At 39.3% G+C, this 12,001-nt stretch overlaps 1 protein-coding gene across 2 annotated transcripts; it reads right to left on the reverse strand.

Moving 5' to 3' along the window:
* Positions 1-1,838: 1,838 nt before the first annotated feature.
* On the reverse strand, positions 1,839-10,911 carry LOC142380347 (uncharacterized). 2 transcript variants are annotated; one of them, XM_075466131.1, is made up of 6 exons: positions 10,822-10,868; positions 10,454-10,583; positions 7,538-7,702; positions 6,359-6,497; positions 5,865-5,972; positions 1,839-4,735 (listed from the first exon to the last, which is right to left on the reverse strand). In XM_075466131.1, exons 3-6 carry the CDS (start codon positions 7,681-7,683, stop codon positions 3,848-3,850), a joined length of 1,281 nt encoding a protein of 426 aa, XP_075322246.1. In that variant the 5' UTR covers positions 7,684-7,702; positions 10,454-10,583; positions 10,822-10,868; the 3' UTR covers positions 1,839-3,847. The 2 variants fall into 2 exon arrangements, with proteins under 2 accessions (XP_075322246.1, XP_075322245.1); XM_075466130.1 differs by lacking the exon at positions 10,454-10,583 and having other exon boundaries at positions 1,840-4,735; positions 10,822-10,911.
* Positions 10,912-12,001: the final 1,090 nt, after the last annotated feature.

The following is a 12,001-nucleotide window of genomic DNA, read 5'->3' on the forward strand; positions in this document are numbered from 1 at the left end:
AAACCAGAGAGGAAGAAGCCTCTGTCATATATCATTGTGCTTATGTGGGTATTTGCGTGCACATTCACATCTTATACTATAAATACACTTCCAGTACTTGCACTGCATGCATATGCAAGTAAATGGATATGTGAATATGTGCTTGTATGAAAAGACTTGTGTGTATTGGGAGAAAATTAGAAAATGAAAGAATCGGGGCATAAAGGTGTGTGTCTGTGTGTATACTGAGCCCAATGCATCATCCCCTCATTACCCATCAACCCCATCACGCAGTCGACTCAGCGATGTTCACACAGCTCAGTGAGCGACTGGCACAACCTTGTTGAACACTGCTTTTGAGGATGATGCAACATGATGGCCGGGTGCACTTTTGCTTTAAAAGAACTGAATCCAATGTGGGTTTTTTTAGTTGTTTTATTTTTTAAAGCGCATCGCCTGCCGTGCAAAGTTAAAATAATCATGTTGAGAAAGATGTAAAGAGAAGAACTAAAGAAGTAGTACATCATAAAAGATAGGACACAGCCACCACAATGTAATAAATGCATCACTGCGTGCTCTGCCACGAAAGCTGGTGTGATGTCAGCCAGACATTCAAATGAGAGGCACAAGCTTCTAATGCCAGTCCATGTATTTCTTGCCTCACAAGTGAAAATACTGGAGCGATATCAACCACCTAAAGCAGCAGCAGTACATCTCAGCAACTTGTGTCATTCAAATACCTCCAGGCGACAAGAGGTGATTACTACTGCATAGCTTAATACTATCACACAATAGGTGCCAGGTTGTGTTTAAAATTGGCACATAACTAGAGGGGACCGGAGTGTGAACAGGAGTCAATGCTGACATGCAAACATGATCAGTCATGCAGAATATGAGTTGGGTAGGACAGTGCACTTCAGAATCAGAATCAGAATGCCTTTATTGTCATTATACGTGGTATAACAAAATTTAAAGCCACCAAAAACAGTGCAAAGAGCGCAAATATAAAAAATATAAAAATATATAAGTAATGTAAAAAAAAGGGAAGATATAAGGTGCACAGTTTTTACGGTAATAAAATAAATAGAATCAAATATGGTGTTAGTGGTAACATATAAAATAAAAAAAGGTGTTAGTAGGTTCAAGTATGTGGATGTGGATATATTGCACACAACAGAGTCTGGTCATAATTAGAATATTGCACAAGAATTGGGATTGTCCAAATCCCAATGATCAGTGAGTGTCAGAGTTTAGACTGGTTCTGGCTTTGGGGAAAAAGCTGTTTTTAAGTTTTCTGAGTACCATCACATTTCATTTAATAGAAAGAATCCTAAATAAATGTAGGAGTAGTGTCAATGTAGTCTCAATGCCTATGCCAGTTGTTATTGGGTGAGAGGCAGGGTACACGCCTCCTGTCAATGAGTTAAAATAGTTATATGATGATGTTAGTGGAAAATGCAGTTTACTCTAATGTCCAGTAGAGGGCAGTCTTTGATCACAGCCAAACCATTTATCGGGGAAGGATTGTACACTTTCTTTGTACTCCACAACCACAAGGCTTGGTGTACTTGTTAGAAAGCTTTTTAAAAAGGAAAGAAGTTCTCCCCAGTTTACATATTTATCCACATAAATCTCAGTTAGTTTGAAAGAATAATCAACATGAAAGAACATTCAAGTGCCACTTTGAATGTCCATGAAATTGAATGACCTAAATTCTTTCATGATATATGATGCTGTGTTTTCTTTGGTAAAGGAGACAATAAAGGAAGTACTGAAGCTCCTTTCCTTGAAACATAGAGAACTCAAACAGCTCCATTATTGCACAAGGTGTTCCCAACCTCCCCATAGCTGCTGGGCCTGATTGCTTTAAATACCTAGACTGGGTTCCCAGGGATGATGGCCAATCAAGATGAGACAATTTCTTGTACCAGTTGTATAAAAATTTTGTCAGCCTGTTGCTCATGGCAGCTGTGATTAAATCTGAGCAACCTGTAAAATACACCCCTTGTTTCATTGTATTTGTTTAGTGTTAAATTGGTTTTAAACTAACTGCTTATTTTACAGATATTTTACGTACTTATCTTTGATACATTGTGTTTGTGTAAATTTGGTTGTAGCTGCGCTGAAGCATTTGTTTTTGTACAACTTTGAATACATTTTGTTATCTGTGCAGAGGCATAGATTAGATTTGAGCAATAAGTTAACCCTTGCTAATGCCCATTTTGTTTTACTAATTTCTTAGACTTGTTGACACCCACAGGCCATAATTTTATGATGCTGTTTTGCTTCGTTTTTGGTTTGTCCTTAGATAGTGAATTACTTTCCTTTAACCAATTCCAGTTGGTTCAAATGTTACTGCCATCTTCTCCGGCTAAGCCGGGTTGTAATAAACTCATGTCGTGGCTGCTTCTCAGATACTTATGGGTCTTCACTCAGTTAGGAGCCTTCCTAAAACAACACCAAATGATCTATGTATGTGTGTCTTAGGCTAAAAGATAATGGGCAAAAAAAAGTGACCACAAAGAGAATTCATCAACACTATACATTTTTTCTGGTTTAAAAAGAAAATGATTTATTGTAACCATATATTCACACTCACCATCAATTATCTACATGAACACCAAATAATATGACTGCATGAGACCAGCAACAAAAGTTTGACTTTTCAGAGAATGGAACCCAGATGCAGGACACGAACCAAGTTGCAGTTAAAAACCTTAATTTTACAAGTGAGACAAACTCAGTGGTATATAGGTGATTAAAAAAAAGAAAACATTACAAAAAGCCAGGTAAAGTCTATAAAGTTTCAATTTGAATTAAGGTTGCAAAACAGTGTGAAATGGGAGGTGATGATAAGTGAGGGTATACCCAAAAAAAAAATACAAAGTATGAGGAAACAAAGGCTGACAATCCTGACTGCTCGGAATTCAAAGAACAAAGAAACAGGTACATATACAGATAATGGTGATCAACAAGTAGAACACAGGTCAGGAGTAATCAACTAACAACAGGTAAGATTAGTGATAGATTGAGATTACTAGATGTGGGGTCAGAGGCAGAGAGCCTGATGGGATATGAAACAAGTTCTGCTTTTTTTAAGAGGGTCAACAGTAAAGTAGGCATTTGATGTGCTCATTGGTGTGTGAGTGATGAGAATAAGCATTGTATATGTAGAGTGAGGAGTGCAGGACGAATGTGCGAGTGAATAGGTGATTGAGAAACACATTTGAAGCACTTATTACAGCCTCCATTGGGTTTGCAAATGTGTTTTCTAACCCCCGACTGTTCACCTGATTACCTAAAGTACCTGTATATACATAAATATACATTAAGCACAGGCCGTGTTTGCACTGACGTTCAGAGGCTTAAAAACATTCACAGAAGGCTTAAATTCTTAGTTCTCTGTAACTATACAAGTTGAAATTCTCATCATCCTATTTGATAAAACCAACTGTCAGAGAGACTCTATGCTCTGGAAAAAAAGGAGTGCTTGTCCATGCCACTGTTACAGGGTCACACACTCATAGAGACAGGTGCCAACCTGGAGCGGTGGGCAGCTATTCACAGCGCCCGGGGAGCATGGGGATACGATGCCTTGCTTAAGGACACCTCAATCGTGACAAGGAGGTGGACTGACACCCCTCCAGCTGTCAGTTTCACCAATCTTTTGAGTGGCGAGAATGGGCATCAAATCGCCAACCTTGTGGTTATTGGACAACCGACTCTACCACTGAGCCACGTTTCAACATTGGCAAAGAGATGCCAATTCATTTAATCTCATCCTCAGTGACTGTAAAACATGAAGTAACTGGGAATAAAAACCATTCAGCCAGCATCTGGAAAATAAGCATAAAGAATGTGCCATATCTTATTTGCCGACAAATTTGATATCGTCATACTTGACGATCCTTCCATCACGAGTGACCACTTCTCTCTGCACCCATCTTTCACACTCCCCGCTTTTCTCCTCAAAGCTGCGCACCACTACCTTTCCCGTCATTGGCAGATTGCAGGGAAGATCCTTGGCAGCTTCTTGGTACAACTTCATTTTCATCATGTCCTGTGTGATGTCTGCTCTGCCAGTTGGGACCAGAGCCTGATTTTTGGTCTTGTCCTCTGCTGGTCTAGGGGAAGGAGATTTGTGCAGTCCAATTTGAGGATGCAAAGCTTTCATGTGGGGTCTGGGTGAGCGCTCCCAGTTCAGCGGTGACGGAGACCTGTCTTTGGTAAGGGGTAATGGATCCCCCTTGAAAGCTGGTGCAGCCCTGTTAATAGGCGATAGATCCCTGTTCAGTGGAGCTGCATCTCTGTTTATTGGTGATGGAGACCGGTTTCTGGCAGGAACATCAAGTAAGGATGGTTTAAGGTGCTCCATTTGAACAGGTGCAGTGGTGACAGTGCCTTTACCCCTTGACCTTCTTATTTCCCCAATGACACCAGCCATTGAGGACCTCAAAGAACGATCTGGCTCCACCATCCTACACACAGCATCGCAGTATGCCTGATCTTTCATGGTTTCCTTGATCTTGGCTGGACAAACACTGGGTGTGTACAGCCGAATTCGAGCACAGAGCTCAGCAATGATCTTCCCCAAGGCCCAGACATCTGAACGCTGGTCGCGCTGGCTGCGTCTCTGTAGAACCTCAGGGGCTGAGTAGGCCTCGTTACCCAAGTCCATTGCAGAGTTAAGACCATATCTAAAGAACTTAGCAAGTCCCAGGTCTATGATTACGGCTCTGTTTGTGTTATGTTCCACCTGAGGGACAAACATTGTTTAGTATTAATGATTATCTTAATATTTTTACAATCTATACACCTTTACCTGAACTGTTCTTTACAACTAGGTTTCACCCAGAAACTGGAGGTTTCTTCTCTTTTCTTTTCTACCACATGAACATATTAAAAAGTTACAAAGTTACAAGCACTCAGGTGGAATAATGTGGGAATAATACTTTTTCACTGTGTGATATTATAGAGTTCTCACTCAAAACTTTTTTTTTGCACCGTTGATTATACAAATGGCCTTGTTCCTGTTTGAACCCTACTCCTTGTACTCAGGCTTCTTTCATGTGCTTGTGATGTTTCGTACTGCTTTATATTTTTGATCTCCACCCTCAGTTTCCTGTGAAACAACTCATCAAAAAAAATTAAAAAATCCAGCCAATGGAATACAAGATATGACACTGACATCAGTGCCTGCTTGAGAGTGCACTTGTTTTATGTCCCAGAATCCCCTCCAGACAATTAGCGGTTACCGTAACTGGATTCAGCAGATCACTTAACATGGATCACCCAAATCAGATAAAACATAAATCATAAAAATGGGGTAATGTGGGTCTTGTATAGTAGTTTCTCTAGTTTTTATGTGCATACAACACGTGTGCTTTGAGGAGGTTGTTAAAGTGTTGACAATCTCCCCTTTATTGCTTATATTTTGTATATTAACACTTTGAACAGTGCAAGGAGCTTTTGGCCAACACAGAGAATCATCAGTATCTAATCTGCTTCCTAAGGAGAAAGAGTGACCCTAGACAGAAAAAAGAAAACAGGCTGAGAAACGGGGTTAGAATATCACTGTAACACCATATAACTTCATGCATGGTAGCTGCCAAACGTGTTCTACTGCAGATTATCTGAGTCATCAAAACGTGTGTTGTCAGACTTGTTTGATGGCTAACAGATGGGTACAAGGACCTCAGATAGAAAGTGACTAATTTCAGTCATTTTACAGTAAGTACAAAATCCTGCTCATAAGGATGCATTATTTAGAGTTTAGTCATAATTAGGTTACTATTGCTGTTTCCACGGATAAACATAATCTATGTGTCTTGTCATGTGTTTTGGACATTTTTCTAAAGTCACTGAGAGGCTGAGTTTCCACTCACCATGATGTTTTCGGGCTTGAGATCTTGATGGACAATATCTTTAGAGTGGAGGTGAAGCAGGCCCTCACACATGCCAATGATGATGGTATCTTTATTAGCTGGTGTCAACTGTTTTTCAGAAGAAATGAGGTCAAGTTTAGTTAAGCTGCAGTGAAACAGACTGTTGGCATGACTTATAGCACATGACTGGAGTAAATAAAGTTAAACCAAACCAGTTAGGCAGGTAAATATTTAATTTGAACATGACACATAAAGGAACTTGAAAAGAAGTTTGCTTTACAGTCTTCCAGTGAATCTAACAAAAGGCTCAAATTCATATTCACAAGTTTCTGTGTAAACCAAAAGAAGTGATTAATCAAACCAGTTAGATCCCAAAGCAATAGACACTGGTTCATTATTATGTTTACAAATTTGAACATTTATAGTATAAAATAACAAATGCAATGTGTGCTCTTAATTCACTTGTGATTGCTTTTTTTCCACATTGATCTTACCTGTATTTTAGACTTTGAAGACTTGAAGATAGTTGTCTCTAAGTCCTCTCCGAAGATGAACTCCAGTGGAATTATCCATTTCCCACCTGTGAGCGTTATGTTGCCCAGAAGCTTCACTATGTTGGGATGATCTGACTTGCTGCAGGTCAGGGACACATAGAAACAGTCAAATCAAATCAAATTAAAATTAAAATTTGAATCTGAATCCTCTAGCTGTAGCAAATTAGAGTGTGAATCTTTAGGGCTTGATACCAAATCAACATACACTCAAATCTTTTCATTTTAATTAATTTAAATTGCCCATAACTTGGCAAAGTTGTGTTTATAACTGCAAACTATTAGCATTGTCTAAAAGAACATTGGGATTATAAATACTTACTACTAAAAAAAGTAAGCAAACAGGAAGTACTCTGTGCCATACACACTGACACATTGACATTTGAGGTGCTACAGAAACATTTTATGTGCAATCTTGCATGTACAACGTAATTAATAAAGTAAGAAATACAATTTCTCCTTGGAGGCTTAGACTAAAATTTTGTTTTCTACCAACATAATATTCACACTACCTTTGGAGTTAGAGGTCATTGACAACATAAAGAAGAAAAAAACAGACATTTACCTGAAATATGAGCACCAAAATTTACTACTTATTCCCTGAATCCTGGCCCATAAAACATATTACAGAGATGCTTATCTTGAACTATCTTATCTGTATTCACAGGTACATTATTAATGCACTTTCTATACTAAAGTACTCCTTTCTACACTATTACTAAAGTAAATTAAATTTGCCGCCTAATATTCAAAGCAGACATTTTGTGGCATTCAATGGTATTGGATTTAAGCAGCAGAGTATGAAGGTAATACTGGACAGGCCCGTATGTTTAACTTACTGTATCTGTCTGTTTTTATCTGTTCTTATTTAAGTGATATAGTCTAATTTCATGACTTACTTACATTAGACTTAAAATACAAACTTTTCTTTGTATTGGTTTTTTCTTTTTTTTGTTTGATCTTAGGAAATGCTGAAAAAGAACACAGGTGGTTGATCACACATAAAGGAAACTTTCATGTTTTACCTCGCTGCATGGAAAGAAATCAGCTAATCTTATTTTAAAAGCTCTCTTTCAATCACTGAGGTTTTTTCTTTAATCTTTTGAGTCAGTAGTCACTTACTTGTAAACTTCACATTCTCTTTCCAGGTCCTTCTGACTGATGAGGTGTTGGGGGACTTTCTTTACAGCAGCCCAGGTATCATTGTACTTCTGCTTGTACACCTTCCCAAAACAGCCCTCTGCGATCGTGCCAGTGGAGTACGCCATCCAGGAAACACTGTGAGGGCTGCAGATTGAGGAATGGGTTACGTCTAAAATCATGTGGAAGCTCAGATGAAACATTACTATTCCAAGGGTAGATTAAGGTAGAAGGGAGTCTATTAAACACTACTGAAGTGTGCTCCAATGAATATCCTGGGAAAGTGTTCTCTTCCTGTCACAAAGACTGAGACTCAGACTTTGAGTAGTTTCCACATTGCTGACTTGCATGTTTTACAAGAATGATTAAGACAAAGAAGGAAAAAAAGGCAAAATCCAATCAAATCCTCTGATAGGCACATTTTTACAAACATTTTTCTCAAGAACAATCCAAAGGTACTCACACTTCAATAGAGAATCCCCATTTTTGCAACTTTATACCATAAAATGTATCTGATCAAGTATAACGATCAAGTTTTAGAATATAATCTAATACTGGTTACTGATATGGATCGTTCTGCATGAAAAACAGTATATGCACATATCCACGGTGTAATATAACAATAATGCTGAAATATAACAATGACAGGAGTGATTCTGTACCGCCAAATTATCGCTAATGCTTTGTATATTTTCCTGCAAAGGCACAGGAAATACCTCTGAATTAAAGGCGGGGTAGGGGATCTTTTTCTGGAACATTTTTTTACATATTGCTTGAAATACTCTTCACACCCTCATTGCAACCAATTAATTAAAAGTTTTGACACAAATATGCAGGGGCGTAACCACCGTAGACATTGAGGGGGACACGTCCCCCCCAATGTTGGGAAAGTACCAATCTGTCCACTCCAATATTTTGTCTAGTATGTGACATATAAAAGTCCTCCTTCTTTGAATTGTAACTTGTTAATTGGTCATTATACTGCATTTCTTAAAAACTATGTTCTATACAAGCACATCTTTATCAATACACCTATATGAAAATTGTACAACATTTTCAATATAAATATTTTGGGAAGGGCTCACATTTGGACCAAGGGCTGAAATCTACTGTTCTATACAGTATATATTTCATGAGTTTAGGATTTCTACAGGTCACCCTAAAATGCACTAGAATGCAGGAAATGGCATCTAAGAAATAAAAAATCTTCTGGGGGAGGACCCCCAGACCCCCCGCTGGAATGTGGTCCACAGTTCTAATTTGGACCCCCCCAATATCTACACTATGGTTTCGCCCTTGCAAATATGAAAAGTTTTAGTGGCCTCTAGAACGTACAATCTAGGAAAAACAGTATCCAATCATTCTGAACGGACCGTTCAGAATGATTGGATTCTGATGCCGTCTATCAAACTGCAATCTGCTCCTCCCTCCCCCTCCCCCTCCTTCCCCCTCCTTCCCCCTGTGCGCGTACCCTGCTCCGTGAACGTCCAGAAGCTTGGCAGGAAGCTAAACAAGAGCCAGCTTGGCTAGCACCTAGCACTATTAAACGTATAGTTAGCATAAACTAAATACTAAATACGGCAACGATCGATGCTTGCTGTCAGAACAGCGCTCATGCACCTTCGTGCTCGTGCGCATTCATGTACTCTAGAGGCGTGCCTTCGGGGGAAAAGTGAAGAAAAGGGTTGGGACTTTTTACCGGTGTATTTTCAAAATGCAGCTTCGCTGGACTCAAAATCCAGGATCTCCTACCCTACCTTTAAAGGATAAGACCGGTTTTTTGACATTGGGCCCTTGATTTCACATTATAACATGATGTTCTACTCACCCGTGCTTGTTGCTGGTAATTTGGAGCTGTTCCGAAGATATTCGAGAGGCGTCTGGCTGCTCTCTTGTGATATTCGGCCATGAAACGGTTTCCTATGGGCAAGCTTATACAGGCACAAACTATGCTGTTTATAATTTATTAATTACTCTACACTAGCACTGATAACGTGGAGGTGCGTCGCTTACTTAAAAAAATCCGGGTTACTGTAATTTTGAATTTTTGTCGTAAAGTGGGTGTTACTGACGTCCTCCTCGTGCTACTGCCACAGACAGCCCACAGACCTGCTGCCTATTTATTCATTCGGCTAAAATTCAAAATTAGTAACCCAGATTTTTTTAAGTAAGCGACGCACCTCCACGTTATCAGTGCTAGTGTACAGTAATTAATAAATTATAAACAGCATAGTTTGTGCCTGTATAAGCTTGCCCATAGGAAACCGTTTCATGGCCGAATATCACAAGAGAGCAGCCAGACGCCTCGCGAATATCTTCGGAACAGCTCCAAATTACCAGCAACAAGCAGGGGTGAGTAGAACAGCATGTTATAATGTGAAATCAAGGGCCCAATGTCAAAAAACGGTCTTATCCTTTAAGAAAAAAGGTCCGTTAAAAGTAATGTGGTAATTTTGCCGTACGGTATTACAGTTTTCTCAGCTCTTCTACAACCACTAACAGTTTCAATAACATTTAAAGAATCCTAAACAGTATAAGATTCACCGTAAAGGTACTTAACCGAGGTTTGCAACGTTGAATAACCAAAGTTTCTACTGATCATCACTGTATTCTTCTTACACCTTCATTTCCTGTTGACATTCTGCCAAAGAAACTCGGCTCAAATGCATAGAAAGAGATTCTCAGGATAGGTGTGTCACCTCTGTTAAGTAAGACAGGGGTTCCCGGGAAACAACTCAGAGGGAAAATTACAGTGTGAACCCAAAGAAACACGAATCGACAACTCTTGCAAACTGCCCAGCTGAGCAATTCAACCACAACTGTCCCTGTTGTGTAAATAAGAAGTACCCTGATCTAAACACAAACCTATGAAATTTATAATTGAGACATTAGACTAACCTCTGGTCAGCATTCAACAGTCCATTTCACACAGATGTATGTTCAGATAATTTAAAAGCTGAAAAACTGGTAAATCCGAAGAGTTTATTCTTGGACAAGCTGCCACAAGAAGATGGTAGTGTCATGAAAACTGCAGCAGAAACACCGTCATGTTTGAATTAGTGTCCAACAGCATGAAGGGTAATATTCACAAAATCTGCCACGATAAGCAGTTAAGTTTTACAAAAAAACAAGTGAATGAGTCATTCCGTTCGATAAAGAATCTTTAAATGACTTCAAAAGCTTCTAAAGAGGCATAATCTTAAGGATTCAATGTTTAATTTCTGTGCTACAAAAATCTATGTTGCAACAAATAAATCTGCTCCTACCTTTTTGCTGTTGAAGAAAATTAGATCCGTCAAGTCTGAACACGGGTTGACATACCGGTCTCTTTATATTGCTGATCCACGCCTCCTCTTTCTCATGAATGGCCCCGAGCACAGGCACCTGAGTGCTGGGTGGGGGTGAAAGGCAGCAAACACTGTAAGGAAACAGAACCAATCAGACAGCAACATGTGGGACAACGAGAGTGACAAGACCAGAAGGAAAAGGGGGAATTCTCACTGGGATTACCATGTGGAAAGTTTAACAATCTTTGTTTAGGTGGTCACTTCTCTCAATGGAGAAAACCTGTAGGCTACTGATTTTGGACGTGTCTTCATTTTTTCGTCCAATCTCACCTTAAAAATAATGAATTTCCACCCGGTGTTTGTGGATATTGCATGTTTTTATTGTGATTTATTGTTTTCTTGATGCTGACATGACCATTCTCACCGCTTCGCTCATCCAGGGCTCTTCCTCACATATCGTAGCAGGAAAACAGGAGAACATTTCAAGTCATCTCTCAGTCGCCTTCAACTTGTGCAAAACTCTGCTGACTGCTGCCCGTCTTTTAACCAACACTAACAGACGTGTGCACATCACTCCTGTTCTTAACTCCCTCCATTGGCTTCCTGTCCTTTATAGAATTGATTTTAAACTTTTAATGTTTGTTTTTAAAGCTCTTAACGGCCTCGTCCCATCATATTTATCTGAGTTTTTAACAGTCCTGGTATAGCTCTGAGGTCAACAGATCAGTTTCTGCTGGAAGTGCCCAGGTCAGAATACAAACCCTGGGGTGAGCGAGCCTTTTCCCAAAGCTGCCCCCAGGCTCTGGAATAAGCTCCCCGTCCAGCTGCGTCTTATTTCTGACCTGGGCCTCTTCAAATCTAGGCTAAAAACCTACTTATTTAGGATTGCTTTTAATACCCAGTAGTGTGATGACACTTTTATCTTATTTTATCTTATTCGATTTTGTTGTTTTTTATTGCTTTCACTGTTCTTTTGTTGTTTTTATTTGTTTTTCCTTATTCTTCTCTTTATTTATTACCTGCTGTAAAGTACTTTGGTACATCGTAAGGATTGTCTGTAAAGGGCTGTAGAAATAAAATACATTTACATTTACATTTTAGGTTAGCTGTGTTCCCTTTGCTCTAGCTTCCATCAGAAGCCCACTCTTGTCTGCTCTAC

This window comes from Odontesthes bonariensis, chromosome 5, assembly GCF_027942865.1.
Source record: "Odontesthes bonariensis isolate fOdoBon6 chromosome 5, fOdoBon6.hap1, whole genome shotgun sequence".
In the NCBI taxonomy this organism is placed as follows: domain Eukaryota; kingdom Metazoa; phylum Chordata; class Actinopteri; order Atheriniformes; family Atherinopsidae; genus Odontesthes; species Odontesthes bonariensis.

Bases quoted from the DNA above. Each gene is read 5' to 3' on its own strand.
- LOC142380347 (XM_075466131.1), bottom strand. From the start codon at position 7,683: ATGGCGTACTCCACTGGCACGATCGCAGAGGGCTGTTTTGGGAAGGTG. The intron at 6,498-7,537 runs GTAAGTGACTAC...CCTGACCTGCAG, and splicing joins AGAGAATGTGAAGTTTACAA to CAAGTCAGATCATCCCAACA. The intron at 4,736-5,864 runs GTGAGTGGAAAC...TTTGTCCCTCAG, and splicing joins TCAAGCCCGAAAACATCATG to GTGGAACATAACACAAACAG.